Source organism: Oryza brachyantha, chromosome 4 (assembly GCF_000231095.2).
Source record: "Oryza brachyantha chromosome 4, ObraRS2, whole genome shotgun sequence".
Classification (NCBI taxonomy): domain Eukaryota; kingdom Viridiplantae; phylum Streptophyta; class Magnoliopsida; order Poales; family Poaceae; genus Oryza; species Oryza brachyantha.
In genome coordinates, this window is record NC_023166.2 from 17,961,484 (window position 1) to 17,979,168 (window position 17,685).

General features: G+C 40.2%; 2 protein-coding genes across 2 annotated transcripts; both read right to left on the bottom strand.

Annotated features, from left to right (window-relative positions):
- Window positions 1-1,561: 1,561 nt before the first annotated feature.
- On the bottom strand, window positions 1,562-4,928 carry LOC102716123 (uncharacterized membrane protein At1g16860-like). Its single transcript, XM_006652721.3, has 5 exons — window positions 4,852-4,928; window positions 2,906-3,905; window positions 2,561-2,716; window positions 2,179-2,387; window positions 1,562-2,066 (listed from the first exon to the last, which is right to left on the bottom strand). The coding sequence occupies exons 2-5, from the start codon at window positions 3,791-3,793 to the stop codon at window positions 1,874-1,876; spliced, it is 1,446 nt and encodes a 481-aa protein (XP_006652784.1). The 5' UTR covers window positions 3,794-3,905; window positions 4,852-4,928; the 3' UTR covers window positions 1,562-1,873.
- Window positions 4,929-14,052: 9,124 nt separating this feature from the next.
- On the bottom strand, window positions 14,053-17,478 carry LOC102716404. Its single transcript, XM_015836081.2, has 3 exons — window positions 16,932-17,478; window positions 15,416-15,506; window positions 14,053-14,601 (listed from the first exon to the last, which is right to left on the bottom strand). Exons 1-2 carry the CDS (start codon window positions 17,392-17,394, stop codon window positions 15,439-15,441), a joined length of 531 nt encoding a protein of 176 aa, XP_015691567.2. The 5' UTR covers window positions 17,395-17,478; the 3' UTR covers window positions 14,053-14,601; window positions 15,416-15,438.
- Window positions 17,479-17,685: the final 207 nt, after the last annotated feature.

Genomic DNA, 17,685 nt, shown 5'->3' on the forward strand with positions numbered 1-17,685 from the left:
ATTGCAGAAGCGTTACGGCTCGGGGAGACAATCTGCCATTGCTCATGGTCTCTGCATTCCAAGGTCATAATCTGGTTCAGCATAAGACAGTTTATGTGTGCAGATTTTGCATTAACACATGCAGCAGAGACACCATGTCACCATGTAGAGATTACTGGATCAGTCTCATGATGATGTCTGAATGACAGTGTCAAAACCCTTGAAATTTGTGGAGTAAGAGAACGTTGAAGATCCACCTGGTCCATGGCTTCCATTAGGCTTCTCTTGCGATGTACAGTATACAGTTTATCATTGATACACAAGCATGTTATCCTGCTGTTCCGCTGACGGGACCAAAACTGTTCGTTCGGATCATTTGCCGTTTGGACTGTTTCAGCAATGATTGTCAGATCATGGATGAATTCAAAGAGAAAAAAAATAATTGGAGGAGAAAGATGGGGTAGAAGGGGGGAGACTGTTCTGAATTCTTGATCTGTTGTGTGGCAGCTAGGGCCCTGCAAGATATCCCCTCGGCACCAAGATCACCTTTCAGTCATTCACCAATGAAGGGATGCTTTGAAGGTTTTGCCCCCATGATTTTTGCTTGCGGAGGTCTGTACTTCTTGTCGATTGCTATAGATTGCATCCATGTCCCTCTTGTTCCTTAATGGTATATTCCTATTAGCTATTCCGTAGTTTTCATGATGAAAATTCGCCAAAAAACAAAGGGAGAAAAACTGAACATACCTTAGATTTGCTTTTCTTGTAACATTTTCTTCTTCTGAAAGATTGCATGGATGTGAAAAGGAGGAATTTTTAATATGTAGGAGTAACATCATATGTTGTGTGTAGAGAGGTGGTGAAATTTCGAAGTTTTTCAACAGACCTATCCTAACCACAGAGAGGAGCAACCAATCCTCGATCCTTCAGAGTTCAGCATTTGCAGGTGCAGCTATGGTTAAATGGTGCATCATATCTCAAAGAACTTGGGTCAATTTGAGCGCAAGCTTCACTCCTTGATCCTTTGTGGCGACAAGTGAAATTGTCCAGGATTGAAAAATCTCAATGAACCCCACGGATGGCAGCCTGGAGTGGCCTGCATGGCTGCATCTGCGCAGAGCCCCTGTACCCTGAGCAGTGACTTGGGCGAACTGCTTCGGTGGCATGCGCCACCCATTTTGAGCAACTCCATTACCCAGCATCCCAGCTCATACTGAAATGCATATTCATTACGTCACAATGTAGCTATTCATGGGGCCAAAGTGTTGCCTGCAGGTAGGGCAATCAAGAGAGGAGAGGAGGATGAATGGATGGTGCATGTGCATGTGCATGCATGGGTTTTTTTTTCAGTTTATTTCCATGGATATACATATTTCAGAGGTTATCCTAGAGGAATGATGTATCTTGAACAATAATTAGTGACATTTGAGATTAAATGCAGGCATGATATAAGGTGCAGAAATGGTGCATGGTGCATTGACATGCCAAAAAGAAAACTGCGGAATACATACAAAGCATAGATAAATAATTGGGACATTGATGGGCTTTAGAAGCAGCTATACATGTAGTTGAAAAACATATATAGTTATTTACTCAATTTCACTAACTCATCAAACAGCTGAATCGTAGTAATCAAGCCATCATTTTTCACAAGCATTCAGAGGTCATAACCCAGGTATATAAGTGAACGAACAAGAAAGGACAAAATACAAGATAAGACTATACAGCCAAACCACAGCTTAACCAGCCAGCCTCTACTACTACGCCTTGATCATACCCAACATTTGTACATTTTTCTCAATTCTAACATTCCGTGAAACAAACCCAAATCAAAACATTTAAAAAGCACTTCTTCACCAGCAGCTCTTCTAAGTTCCAAAGTCCAAACAGCTTGCTAGACCGCTATGACATCGACATTTGAGGTATCCTCACATCTCAAGACCAGTCCATTAAGATCTCTTGGGAGGACACACTTGGCCCACTGGCAACCAGTTGAGATGGGCTCTGGTGGAGGAACAATCATCAGCACGCTCTCATTCTTTTGAACAACCCCCATCACACTCACGGTGCTTCCTTCCTTAATGTATCTGCAGGAGAAGTAAATGTAGTGATTTTTATCAGGTCATTGAAGACAAAGGTACAATTTTGGCTTATTCATTCTAGGTGCAGATCGACAGAAAAAAGAAAAGAAAATAATACCCTTCTTTTAGGCGCATTATCCGATCATCGCTCGAGAGGTTCCTTTCCCGCAGCCATCTTCGAAATTCAGGCATGTCTTTGTTGTCAGGATCGATGTCAATAACAACAGATTCATCCACGAATGGGGTCACTCGGGCACCATATCCTGCTTTCACCAATGCCCGGAGCCCAGATTGAAAATCTGAGATGTAGAAATCAACTGCGTGTTGCTGTCATGGTTGCATGGGGATTGTCAGATGTTAAGCTCCATTAAAATCAGAGCAACAAATACTGAAAGTTCGATAACAAAGCCTTTACACCATGATTTAATCGACTGCATCAATTTGTTCTCAATACCCACATCAATATGAATATTTATCATTCATGATGAAAAATAACTCACCTCCATTGAACGTAGTCCCCAAGTAAATGGGCGATGCTGGGTGTTGGCAGCTTTTGAGCCCCAACCCCTATATTCATGTAAGGTAGTTGAAGTGTACACACATCTAGGAACCCTTTGATACGAGGACTCGAGAGGGAAATTTCCACAAGTAACAACCTGTGAAGTTTGGCATAATAGCAGAGGTAAGTGTATGACATATTATTCCAGAAGAAAAGATTATCTACTGATCTATAATACCAAGCTACCAACATCTGTAATCTTCTAAAGTGGAAGAAGCTCGTGTGAAAACAAAACAGGAGAACTGACTGGTAGGATGATATAATAAATTAACAGTATTTTACGTACCCCTGTAACCTTGATATACTGTCCATCTTTAGCAGTTCTGAGATCAGCATCAGAATAGCGATCAACAAATCCAATCACACCTCTCCTTGCCCAGCATGCATTCCAAATAAGAAGTGCAGCAACAAAACCAAATAGTACCAGAACAACTATCAGTAGAATTGCATTGTGAACAGCACCAAGAATCAAGACACCTGCTATGAGCCCCAACACAAAGAGCACACCCACTGCCCCTAGTATTAGCTTTGAAAGGCTTCCTGTAATCGAGTAACTGTCTTCTGTGGTGATTTTAGTAACAGCCTGGTTATGAGAAAAGGATGTGGCCCGCAACTTCTTGGATGCAGCCGAATCAAGAGGTCCAGATACTTTTCTTTGAGCACCAGACGAATTCAGTGGTCCGGATGTGATAGGCCCAGATGTGATAAGTCCAGTTGTAGGAAGTATAGGAGGGAGAGGGCCAGAATGCTGCCGCGCCATTGGGGTCACTCCTCCAGACTGAGGACCTGATGTCCTCTTTACTGGTTCTCCATGCTTATTGAGAGGTCCAGAACTAGATTTTGCTCTTGCTGATACACTGGCACCAGGAACTGAAGATGGAAGGGAACCAGAGTAGTTGGAACGATCCCCAGCATTAGAGACAGGTCCAGAATTTGATGCAGCGCCTCCAAATGATGCATTCCTCGAAGGTGCATTGCTAAGTGGTCCAGATTTTCTTGACTTGACAGCGTGGAGCTCAAACATCTTCCCAAGCTCTCCAGATTTTTTGATATCACCACCAGTGTATGGCATCGCAGCAGAACAAATGGTTGGCGCCTTCTCTTTTGGTTGCTCAGGTCGGCCAGAGACATACAGGCCATTGCTAAGCTGATGTGATGGGAACCTCGAACCCATATTTTGAAACAACAGAATAGGCTATATCTTAGTGCTCAACGACCTCTGTAGTACTAGTCTTGATGCGCAGGGCTATCGTTCTCATAGAACAATCAACATATTGCATCAGCACCTGAAAAAGACATCAAACGAAAATGCTAATGAACATCATATACATTTTGGTATATTGCGTGTTCATCTTAGAACAAATAGTACGCTGATAGAAACAGACAAAATGATTGTAAGAACCACACATACTGACTATGAATCAAGAAGATTTCAGAAACGACTAAATAAAGTAAAAGAGTAAATTAAGAGTCTTTTTTTCATAAATAAAGTGTATAGATCTTAATTTTGATACTTCGCATACCATGTATTTCTTTTTATGCTTTGAATTGTAGCATGGTGGAGTCCTAACAACTACTGCTAAGCACCTAAGATCCTTCAGTACTTCTATTTCTGTCAACAGGTTAAACATTAGCAAAACAAAGACGATGGCGTGGGGAGGTGGGAACTGCTAAACCCGGCTATAATGTAGGTTTGAGTACCAAAACCTCAATATGGCAGTGCTGGCAACGAAAAATGCATGCTGGGAAAATTTTCCTGCCTTGGTAGGCCTATCACATGTTTCATCAGTAGCATAAAAAAAAACTTGATATGAAATGATTTGTTGAAATAGGAGTATCCTTTTTCCCACTCCCCCTAATGAGGCTACAGATAAATCCCCTAAAACATGCAGATTTCATGGAGACGCCTCCCCCGAAAAAACTGGCTATGCCAAGAATCTACATGAAATCCTGAACAAACTTGAGACAGACAGTAAAACCATTGAAAAAAAACATTTACAAAAAAAATGAAACCGCGTCCAATAAAAAAAAATCAAATATTTACCCCCCTCCAAGCTAGCCCTCACAAGTTACAGCGAAGGATGCCAAAATCTCACTGGAATCTTGCTCCACCGACACAGCGAGGCCTAAGCACACAGCACTCCACCGCCGGTCCCCGAGCGCCACCACTGGCAAGGGAGGGGAGGGGAGGGGAGGGGAGGGCTACAGGAGAGAGAGGAATGGCACGGATACCTTCAGTTCAGCATGACTCCACCCGAGACAGACGGATGCCGGCGGTGGAATGAGGAGGCCCGGCGCCGCCCCGCGCGCGCGCCCGCGAGGAGGCCGCCGCACCGGGGAGGGGAGGTCGAGGAGGAGGAGGATGTGCCCTGGCTGCGGTTCTCGCCGGCCGCGCGCGCGCGAGGAGGAGAGGCGAGGCGAGGCGAGGTGGGGAGAGGAGAAGGCAGGTGGTCGTGCGTGCGTGCGTGCGCTGGAAACAGAGAGGAGGAGGAGAGAGAGGAGGGGAGCGAGGGAGGACTAGAGGGTGGCAGGTGAGTGTGGGGGAATTTAACTATACGCGCTGGTTTTCGCGAATCATTTGGTATTATTAGTTCGAATTCATAATTCGTTCTGATTCATAAAAAAAATAAACGATGGTTGTATAAGTACACTCTCTATATCTTGATAGATGACATTGTAAATTTTTTAATCATTTCTCTTATTTTACAAAAATATATAGTTATTATTTATTTTATTGTAATTGGGTCATATGTAAAATGTAACTTATATTTCGTATATTTATATAGAAGCTTTGAATAAAATAAATGATCAAAAATGTATAACAACGGTGTTAGTTAGAAGGATTAAAATATGAAGTGAACGGTAGTACTTATATTTCGGTATTTTTTTAATTTTCTAATACAAGTACCTGTGAAATAACTAAATTGCCCCTCCTTTTCCTTGGGTTATTTTCTCCTTTCTTCCGTTCAAGGGAGGATTGTTTATGGCCGAGGACGCTCAAGGAGAGGATAGGTACTCCTTTCATCTATAACAAGTTTATTTTTTAATTAAAATTTAAACTTGATTGATAAATTTGTTTTTAGATATGGGAAGTGCATGTCTAATAAGACATGTTTGATGTACTCGTTACAAGAATGGGATTGAGATATGAAAACAAATGAAGAGTTAGGATAAAAATAAAAGGAATGAATGGATAAAATATATTGTTACTCCCTGGTGGGCACGATATGGGTTTTTTCCCAAACAATCCTACACATTAAAAGAAAATGTGGGGAAGACATGAAAAACAGGTGATTGCAACTACCGAAAATATGGCGGAGCAAAAGTCGGTACTATAACTAGTAGCAGAATGACAAGATAGCTGATATGGGTTGGCCAACATTCAGAAGAAAATGAGAGGGACAGAGGACGCAAGAGGATGTGTGGACCAGTATTTTGGTCACATATTTTTATTTTTTAAGATAGAAATTAGTAAATTTCACATGATTGTATTTGTTCTATCATAATTATCAATATGATGCAAGGTGGCAGTGACAAATGAGAAGGCAAATACATAAGAGTAGAAGAAGACCACCGTGGTTACGGAAAAAAAAAACCGTGAGGTCCACTACTGCTTGCCATTTTGTCATCCGTTTTGCCTTTCACTATCCCTGATTTTTCTTTTAGATAATAGAATTCTCCATTCCGGCCTTTGCCTCTCTCACTGTCCCTGACGAGAGACTGGTTAAACGATGCATAAGTAGCACATTTATAACCTGCACAATCAAATAGTTTGTCAAACTATTAATTAGCTTCCCATTTTCTTTTAGACAATGAATTCGGCAATAATGATAACTTGTAGTATACCGATATAATTGATGGCATATAATAATCTAGGAAAAATGGCAAAGATGCTATTATAATTTTGCGAAATCGTAGATATGTCATCCTGGCCCATGTGTCATTGACTCATATGGGTCCTACATATCATTGAGATACCAGTGATATATTTTAACTTTACAAAATTATAATAACACGGTTGTAAATTTCCAATAATCTAACACTCAACTTACTGCATTGACGAATGACTGTAATGCCCCTGGACTTGTGCTCTGTTCAGATTCCAATATATGGGTTTCCAAAGGGCAAAACTACAAGAGGAAGCCCACAGAGCACAAAGTGCCTGCCACAACTCCTAACAGCAACCCAACTTGTCTCAACTACTCTTTGTTTCTTTTCTCTTTTAACCCCAAAGAGGAGGCCATTAAACAGATTCAGAAAGCAACTCCCAGCTGACAAAAAAAAAAACTTAGCTCCAGCCTTCAGATCTCCATGCTTCAGAAAGCGACCGGAGTTAAGAGCACGCAGGCGTGTACCATGCCCTCCAACTGATCGATCGATAATCGCTTGCAAGCGACCAAATGCATCATAACTCCGATCCTCCGGTGTACGTACAAAAAAACCTGCTTAATCACACTGTCATCTTTGAGTAGATTGCACTGAAAGTCTCTGAAAAAAACATCACACCTCTTTTAATTTTAACCTGAAAGCTTATAGCTTATCGTTCAGGTGTGTGTATCTGTACTGTGCTGTACTGAACTTCTATGGATCGTCGCAGATGAATGAATTATCAGAGCCTGATCCTGCAGATCTCTGACGACTATCATGTCATCGAACGAACGAACCAATTTACGGTGCCAGCGACATGATCAAGTATTTCAGGACAGCACAAGTTGCAGCTGATGATTAATTAAGAGGGAGATGATCAGCATAGTAGAGGAGAGAAATTATGCGTTGCTGGTAACCAACGGTCGGCTCTTGTCGACCCCAAAATACGTACGTACACGTGATGCTACAGATAGTGGTTGCTGTTCTTCATCCCAAACGGTCATGATTCATGGCGATTAGTGAGCTCAGAGCCCACATGGTTAGGGGAGCTGAGCTGAGCTGCTAGTGTAGTAGACAGTAGGGCCAGTGTCTCATGCATGCAATGGTTGGTGCCACCTAATTTGGCATCATTTGTTCATCTCTCATCAACTAATTAATTAACTGGAAGCCGTAGCTAAGCTTAGCTTAAGCCCCCCATACGACACATACTCTGACACTGGCTAGATCACTGCATGCTTGATGGGATATTATGTCTCATGCATCAAAAGATCACCACAAAGATGTACATACATGCATGTCATGTAGTAATGCAGTATATCTTGGGGAGAGAGAGAGAGAGAGAGAGAGATTTGGAAAAGTTTATCTTTGGCTTCTGGGTTAAGACAAGTGAGTTGTCTGAACTTTGAAGGAGCGAGGGTTTACACAAGGTTAGGCTTTCTTAACAGGTAAGGTGGTGGAGCCAATCATCAAACGGCCGGTGCGCTTGTGTTCTTTATTAGGATCTCTCATAATAGCTAGGTAACTAGCTTGTTTAGAGCCGCTCCAATAAAGCATAAGGTTTTCATAAGCAATGATCCTTAACTCCTTATCATGAATCATGACAACGTGTGGTGATCCAGCGGGATATACAGGGATTACTACAAAATTGAATTTTATACAAAAGAACTACCCGTCTCATACTCATGGGTTCACAAATCACAATACTTATCGTTTTAGATAAGTTAGGCCGTGTTCTTTTAATGGTTAAGTAACTTGTCGTAAAATATTAGCATATCAGCATATGATTAATTAATTAAGATACAAAAACTTATAAAATGGATTCATGTGATTTTTAAAGCAACTTTTCTATAGAAACTTTTTGTAAAAAAATACCTCATTTAGCAGTTTGGTAAGCATGCTCATAAAAATGAGTGAATATGGGTTGTGATAATGGGTGAAGAGCACGGCCTTAGTCTTTGATAAACAACTTTGAGCATTATTTCTATTACAATATATATGGAGATATCAATACATTATTCTATTAAACTCTTTCAAGATTAATTTATGCATATGGTCACTATTCTTCTAAAAGTAAATATTTTAAAACTTTGTTACAGTTCTAAAGTTTGACCTCAACATTGCTCAAAACGGTTAATCACTATAGAACGGGAGGAAGTAATATATATACTCCATGGTACTTGTCTTACCTACCTAAGTTCATGGCCTATATTACACAGCTCTTTTTTGAGAAAGCAGATATATAAATATTGTTGTATAAAAATGTATGCTAGGACTCAAAGCCGCATGAATGTAGTTGTTCTTATGATCAAATTAATCCACTGCAGGTAGAGTATTGCCGGCACTTTTTTCGCTTCTGTGGCCCTCAGGAGATCTTGTGTTAACTTTCCTTGTGTCTGACAACACATCTGAATGATCTTCAGATTTGGCTGTTGCAGCTGGACTGGAACCTCGGAATATGCTAGCAGCCAACGTGCCAAAGTTTTTCAGATTCATTAGCTTTGCTTGGTTTGTGCTGCGTCCACAATCCGCACTGCTGCACATCCAACTCTTTGGGGGGTCATTTTAGAACAACGACATTCCACAGAATGGAGAGTCCTGGGGCTGTGGATGCAGAGGCAGGGTGTAATTTTGTTGCTTGATAGAAAAAATCAGTATAAGAAATGAGTCGTGGGATAGATCTTTATTTACCACCGATAATTTTGTACACAATTCTGTTTGTCATTGACGCCATTGAGAGAAATAAGTGATAATAACAGATAAAATTTCGAGGTTGTACGTTCTCTCAACCTTAATGAAATTTGGCTGCCAGTTCCTTCTGGCTAGCCCAGCAAACAAAAAAAATTAGTATTATATAAGACATTTATCTAATATTTTATCTGACATACAAAGATTTTATTATATTGTTTCGTTTGTATTATAAAGATTCTACCATATAACAATTAATGTATTAGAGTTTAAGAAAAGGAAAAACATTTCCATGGTAGTTTGAGAAAACGGAGGATAAAAACATTGGAGTTTGAGAAAATGAAATGCATTATCGTATTTTTAATTTTATATGATAAGTGTAAAATTACTTAAAAATAAAGATTTTTAAGACGAAGATTAGAACTTGCCCCAACAAGAAATGATCTTGTGTGCTGAGAGTGTATGTATGTACCGATATCTCGCACCGAGTTAGGGCTCAGTTTGCTGTCAAGGCTAGTTTGGCATTCAGACTAATTTATACGAATTTTTCAACCTGAGATAAATGAATGTAGGCAAATCCGCTTGGTAGCCATAAGGTTGTTCTAGTTATATTGCTCTGACAAGACATACCACGTGGGCACTGTGGGTGGGTCATCGTATCATGGGCTTGTATTTTGGTTAATCCAAATATCCTAACAGTGTACATGCACAGCAGCTAGCACTGATATGGCTACAGTACTGTATCTGCATTGTCTATCTGAATTTACTAATTCTCATAATTTCATCCACTGAAATGTGACCAATTGCATGTATGTTCCTTTTCTGGTGGATCTAGATAAGCATATGCAGAATTGATGCAAATGTATATCAAATTATGGGGTCCTTGGTAAGCTTATTGAAATATAGATTCTAATCTCTCAGAGTATATGTTTCCTTATTTTTGCCAGTCATCTAAATATATATGATTTTTAAAGAAAAAAGTTGACAAGATATATTAATATGTGTCATGTGACATAACACTCACAAACATATAAATCCAAATTCGACCCATGTAAGTTACAAACATAAAGATTAAATTGAGTTCTGATTACTGTACACATATCCATAATCATATTTGTTTATCAACAACTTATAGAAGTCAAATTTTATTTTACATATTGGTGGAGTACAATACCTTTATTTATCTTGATAATTCTTTTTAAGAAAAATCAAAACCATTTAAATAATATGCAAGAAGCAAGGTGATATCTCTTCGAGGGTTTAAAAGAGTTTGTCAGGTTATGGCGTACTACAAAGAAGATTAGATACTTTATCACCAAAATGCAGTGTGTTGAAGCATTTGTCAAAAATTGAGATAAAAACCTGGCTGAAAAGTCTCTACTCTAGGCATGCCATTGGTAATGGCATATTTTCTTTAAGTTGAGAAAACAATGGAACAACCAGATGCTGCAGTCAAACTGGAAAGAAATAATGTAAGAACCGACAGATAAATATTTCTCTTAAAACTACATCACAATTAGTACATATTGGCTTAAGCCGACAGTTGTGCGAGAGGAATCACCGGATCACACGTTTTTCATCATCGAGCAATATTGAATCATGCACCGACAAGCAATGGACTACAATATACATTTAGTCTATGACCGGCCAAAACATCAGTTTAATGATAGGTCTTCTTCCCCAGGAACTAGTCACCTAGTGTGTGACACATGGTAAAGCCAAAATTTTACCTAAACAAAACCACCATGGTTACTGCTTATCTCTTCATCCAGTACATATTGCATCAATGAATGTGCAGCTTTTTTTTCTAAAATTTTGAGCATGTGAACCTGTCAAATGGAAAGCAAAAGGTTTCCAATTACAATTTAATCTTTATGAAAATTTGAAAGATAATGGCAAGGCTACGCAAAGACACTAGGCATGAAGGCCAAAGGATCAGGCCACCAACAGACAAGAAGAAAGTTCAAGGAAGAAAAGACCAAACGCAGCCGTCTAACTGTGCCATAATCTTGAAAGATCAAACGAGGGGAAACTCAAGAAGGAATCCTCTCTCTAGAGAGCTGCATGTGTGCAGCTGTTGAGATAAGTTCAGTGCAGTTATTTTTCTGAAGCTTGCAATGGAACAGGGGAGGAGACCAAAGCCCTAACATGAGAGCATGATGCGATGATCTGGTGTTGGTGTCAAATATTATGATGGTTACCTCCACAAAAAGACAGATCACAGATGAGAGCAAGAGCATGGCAGATGATTCTCAAAGTTGGGTATATATAATGGAGAGATCATAACCATGTTCAGACATGTTCAGATTTCAAACAAAAAATTCTAGCCCGACCAATGTTTTTTTTAGTAATTTTATAGTCTTTGAGTATGTACTGAAATGTACTAAAATTTTAGTACCTCCTGGTACTTTCCCAAAGACTGTAAAATTACTTTTTTTTACATGATCCGACCAACGTTTCATTTCAAGTATATAATTTCTGCTACAGAAATTTTAAACCAAGCTCTACAGAATCCATGAATTTTGTGACAATAAACTGGCTGAAGAAATAAAACTAAACTAGATTAGACTAAACTGTCGGAGGGTTGGTAGTGAGAAAACGATAGCTCTACGGATACAGCTGCCAGGTGCAATATTCAATCTGCTTCGCTATCCCTACGAACGAACAGTCTCTCCCTCCGGCACATGCGACCCAAAGGAGGTGTGAAAAAAAAGAGACAGATAAGACACACGAGTTAGTTGACTGGTGATGAATTCATTATGTATTATGAGTGTTATGCATTGGGAACAGGGACTTTTCACCAAATATGCACACATAAAAACACATATCCAAATGCTCAATTTTGTAGAGAAAGACAGCCCATTGGATATGCCAGGTTGCCAGCTCTGTGAAGTTCATAGAAAACTTGGTAGTACTTGTTGAGCTGTAACAGTGCCAACCATGCATCGATCTATTGATGTGAAGTTGTGAAAACTGAAGAAAAAACCCAAAGAACACAGTGAGAACGTTGAGCAAATCGTTAGTGCGAGACGCTCAATCGTAGGGCCCATGGATACAAGTATACACATATGACTGTCTCTTTCGCGTAGCCTGAACTTCTTTTGAAATCTTTTGTCATTTCACATTTCCTAAACGGTTCGAATAAAAACGGAAGGGATCCATGATTGGAATCAACCACTAAAGAGAAAAAGGGCGAGGCATCGGTACTGTGAGAGAACATGGCACCAGTTTCCTAGAGCTCTTATGGTAAACCCAATGATATGCATAATGCATGCACTGTTCTAGGGAGAAATGTGGGAGACTTGGGCTCTGATCGCTTGAGCTACGCATGGTAAACCGTGGGTAAATAGACGAAGCAACATAAAATGATTTATGGGTATAACACATACATATAGCATATTGTTGCTGGCATGTTGCAACGTGATTTTAATTAAAGACAATAATCATTAACCTATTATTACTATCATATATATATATATATATATATATATATATATATTAATTGATGATATATATTGTTTGCAAAGTATCTTTTTTCTTTTCTATACAAATTAGAGAGTTGATGTAGGATGGTTGATATGTGAACTCTTTGCTACCATCTTTAGAGATGGATGGCACTACCTTTTCTCATAATCTCGTGACATGTCACAATGGTGCACAAGATCAAATTGAAAATTCAGACAACAATGATATGGATGTAACCTCATCCAGCATATGATTGTCAAAAACACCTAATGTTACATGGAATCTTTTCGGAAATGCTACAGGGGACATATTGACTTTGGTGCTACTGGTCTCTTGGATGATTTGGAAAGAAAGAAATGCAAAGATCTTCAACCAAGTCAGTGGCGCGACGGGGAGATTGTTTTACGATATCAAGGAGGAAATTGCAGTGTGGGAGGTGGCTATGGAGCAGCTGCAGTGCTGATCCTAGGGGTGCTCTGTAGAGCTGCAACTGGCTATTCATTACCTGCCCTTAGATCCATACACATGTCATTTAGATAAGGTATGGGTAAAAAGAATAATTATCACTGAAATTTTGGGTATGGTGAGGGTATTTCCCTTTTTACCACTTTATCCATACATGCTTAATATGTATGAATTTTGGACATCAATTTTTAAACTAGCGTTTACACTGCAAAAATATTAAATTTGACTAAAATTCAGTGTGATGATTTATTATGTATAAGAGAATATTTGCAAATTTTGATCAATTTCTATATATAAGATCCACATATGGCTCTTCTCTCACCCATGGCCACGGGGTTACCCGTACCATTGAGTAATACTCATTTAGTTTAAATTTTCTTAAAAATATATGTGTAAAATTGGATATACATATGGGTTAGCCAATACTCTTCCCAGTGGTACGTCTAGTGCTCTGTCAGCTGTTCATCGCAGCTGTTTCTTCCTTGTTGTAACTTGAATTTAAAGGTTCTGTATACATGTATATTCTCTACCTTAATGAAATTTGGGTGGTCGGTTTTCGGCCATCCAGGAAAAAAAAAAACACATACACACACGCACCTAATGTATTTTTGTTCATACGGCAATGTCATATTTCATCGCCGACCGGCATTGCACCAACCGCGACGTTTACACCTGACGAACAAACCCACATTCGATTAGTTGAGGAATCACAATCCCAGTGAGTTCGGCAAGTTTCAGTACGAGCAAGTCTTCAGAAGTTCAGAGTGGAGCAGCTGGTGTTGCGAGCTTTGGAGCTAGCGACCAGAAAATGCAGAATGCGTCAGTTTCTTCGGTGGAGCGTGGCGTCAGAGCTCTGAATACGATCTGCTCTTTCATTCATTAAGGTGATGGTACTTCCTTTTGACGACATTAACAAGTTGTGCCACTACTAAGCTCTACCATTACCAGACCAAGTACTATATGGCATTTCTTCAAGAAAATATATGTGCCATTTCTTGCAATACAAGCGTTTCCAGAACCGAGTTGTGCCAGAAGAAGCAAAGCATCATTAGTTCACCGTATGCCCACAAGAGGAGCACAAGACAAACAATTCGAGATTAGTAGATTACCGTCGTCGTTGGTAGATATTCAGGGATGATTTTCGGCATGATTATGGAGGCCCACAGCACACCCAGCTTACTCATGGGCCACAGGCATTCAACCCAACCCACAAAATATGATATATATATGATTTTTTTTTTAAAAAAAAGACATTGCAGCAGCATGGAACCAATACCAGTTGATACATACACTACAGGTACAAGTTGTGAGATAGTCCAGCGTGCAAGGCACTGGCCACATGGATTCATATTCAGGGCGTTTCGATAGTAGTAGGCGAACATCTTCTGAAGTGACCGATGGGGTGACTCGCTGTGGTTCATGTCCACAGTTATCTGCCTGTCCATATGTACAACCATCAGCATAATTTGACAGCTCCAAGCTTCCTCATTCTGAGGGCGTCTGCACAATATAACCACTACAGGCTCAGATTTGTTATAGTGTAGTTCAGTCCAGATTCGGTGTCAATAAGTACTCATATTAAGCTAAATATGCATGTACATTCAACTATGAAAAACCAGTTGTACACTATAAAACCCTCCATTCCATATTATATGTAATTTTAGTTTTGTCCTAAGTCAGTCAAATTCCCTAACTTTGACAGAGAGTATAGAAAAATGCAGCATCTACAAATCAATCTAATATCAAAACATATTTCATGGTGGGTTTAATGGAACTAGTTTGATGTTGTAGATGTTGGTGCATTTTTTTATAAACTAGGCTAAAGTTAGAGGAAATTGACTTGGGACAAAACTAAAACGACTTATAATATTAAACGGAGGAAGTATGTATTTGTAGGCTGGATCAGCAAGTGTCCTTGCCACACACACTCTACATGTAACAGTAGTCACACAAGAATAAATGATATTGATCAGATTATCTACTCCTTTTTTTGTTGTTGTAAATGCATTACACAGTATCGTGCTATGTACCCACATAGTTGAAACTATAATTTCTATACTATCATGTTCATGTCTGCCCAACAAAGCATTTTTCATTGTTTAACATTTTTTAACAGCAATGTTGTGATGTCGTGTGCATATAGCAACTTAAGTCACTTCACAAACGCACAAAAATAGGCGTATAGGACAAGAGCTACCACTTAAAGGAAATGGAGATCCAAAATACATTTCTTTTTAGAAATAAAAATGGAGATAGCAACATTGTGATTGCCAATGGTGGTAAATATCAACTTGAGGAATGTGAAACAACTTACCCTGTGGAAGTGATGCAAACAAATTAGCTTTCATCATCATCAGTTTGAGTAGCACCTTTCCTTGGCCTCTTCACTGGGTCAGGAAATTTCCCTTTGAACATAAGTAATTAATCTGGTTAGAAATAATGCAAGTGTAAAGCAAAATCAGTTAGGCTCCAATCGTCATGGTGCATAATGTGCACACATACAAGTGTTCAGCAAATCACTCATTGTTTGAACTATGGGCTGATAGGCTGTGGAAAATAAACTAAGCAACCAGAAATAATTTATCAGCAAAAATTTTATATATGTGTTCTTAGTGATTTAAAAACCAATTCTAAAAATTAAACTACAATTAAAAAACCTCAAAATCAACTCTAAAGTTAAGTTTTAAAATTCAAATTTTGGCTGCAGCTGATGAGGCAGTAAGCAAATGATGAGAGACTTTATCTGAAAACCTGAACTCTATCCCATAGACAAACTCAGTCCATGTTCACAAAGCTCCCCAATCATGAGACCCACCCAACCCTTTCTGGTTCAAGATAATCTGAAACAACTATAGTGAGCAACTCAGTGTTTTAATCTATTCTAGACCATGCACAATAATATTATTTGAAAGAAAATAATCAAATTGTGCACGAACAATTGAACCCAAACTAGCTATGGAGCAACCCATGCATAAATTTTAAACCACTTTAACCTAAACTTACTGACGTACTGTTCTTTAGGTTCGTTTATCTCATCAGTCATCACATGCAAGCTATTAGAAAATCCTTCAGCTGGACCAACAGTACTATTAAACACACCAGTTACAAATTCAGCTTTTTGCCAAAACAAGACGCTGGGTGCTCATGTTATTCAGGTAATTACATAATCTACATGTGATAGCAGAAATTCTGGTGTCATATGCTATCATTATGCAAAGTCGACATTGAGATTAAATCAGAGCAATTGTCGCATACAATCCCTTCTTATCAAAAAGAACAGCTACAACATTGTTTTCAAAAATTCAGGTGGAGGGAATCCAGGTTTTACATTTGCATGAATTATGCAGTCAAAGATGGGGATTAACTGGACTTTCTATTTTAACTTTATTTGAATGAACTAAAATAGTTCTAAATTTATTTTGATCAAACTCATGAAGGCAAAGGTGGCCTAAAACTGCATAATAATGAGGTGAATATAAAATTATTAGAACTATGGTGTCATACATTATACATACAATTCATGGCCACCTCTCAAAACCAAAATGAACTAATTAATACTCTTAACATCAACCTGCAGATGGGTGGAACTGTGGAAGGTGGTAGTTCATGTATAGCCATTTCATACTTCACTGTAGACTCAACACAAACAATAACGATTTCACAAGCTTCATCGACCAAACAAACAAGCAGTTGGCTCCTTACCAATTCTACTCACAAAAAACACCGCAACAACTTCCATTTAGCAATCCATCTAACTTATGCAACACAATTTTGCGGTCCAGAAATGATAACCAAAAGTTTCACGGATAGCCAAGTCTCATCGAGCTCACCATCGACGAAGTACGCCGCTGAAGGCCACCCCCGGATGGTGGTCAGGCACATCATCTCCTCCTCCGTCATCGGCTCCGCGTTCCAGGCGCCCATCGCGCTGTGGACGGCCGTGCCCACGAGACTGGCGACCCCGCGCCGCATCTCTGGAACCCAGTAGGAGCCCCCCGGCACGAAGGGGAGCCACTCCGGCGCCGCCCGTCGCACGAGAACCCTGTGTATGGCGTCCTGTAGGCGCCGCATCCCCATCTCCGATGGTGCGAGGCCGTCGCCCTCGAAGCCTGACGACGAGGAGGACGAGGACGACGACGAGGGGGAAGCGGCGTCCTCCGACAGGTCGATCTCGATGAACTCCACCTTGGACGAGAGACCACGCACGAGGCGGTGGGAGGAGGGCAAATCGGCGGGGCGGGGGCGGGGGTGGGCACGGGCCAAGGCGAGGGCTCGCGGGAGGAGGCGCGCCATGGCGGAGAGAGGGAGAAAGGTTTTGCTTCGGATCGCCGCCGCGGATGGAAGCGTCGAGACGCGACACGGCGAGTCGGCGCAGAGAAGATGAACCCTCCGAAGATACCGGGGGAGATGGGCCCACACGTCAGTGACACAGGATCGGGTGAGTCCGTATGGCCCACCTGTCAGTGGCTGCTGTGGAAGAAATCGTCAGCTACGCGGAAGTCTACCCCTCCATCCTGATCGGACGGCTTGGTTTGCTCCGGTGACGCGCATCGAGGAATCTGGACCGTCGATCCACGCAAGAAG

Excerpts from the sequence above, each read along its gene's own strand:
- LOC102716123 (XM_006652721.3), bottom strand. The coding sequence starts at position 3,793 with ATGGGTTCGAGGTTCCCATCACATCAGCTTAGCAATGGCCTGTATGTC. Across the intron at positions 2,717-2,905 it reads AGTATATCAAGGTTACAGGG|GTTGTTACTTGTGGAAATTT; the intron begins GTACGTAAAATA and ends CAAACTTCACAG. Across the intron at positions 2,067-2,178 it reads ATAATGCGCCTAAAAGAAGG|ATACATTAAGGAAGGAAGCA; the intron begins GTATTATTTTCT and ends CTTCTCCTGCAG.
- LOC102716404 (XM_015836081.2), bottom strand. The coding sequence starts at position 17,394 with ATGGCGCGCCTCCTCCCGCGAGCCCTCGCCTTGGCCCGTGCCCACCCC. Across the intron at positions 15,507-16,931 it reads AGCGGCGTACTTCGTCGATG|GGAAATTTCCTGACCCAGTG; the intron begins GTGAGCTCGATG and ends TTATGTTCAAAG.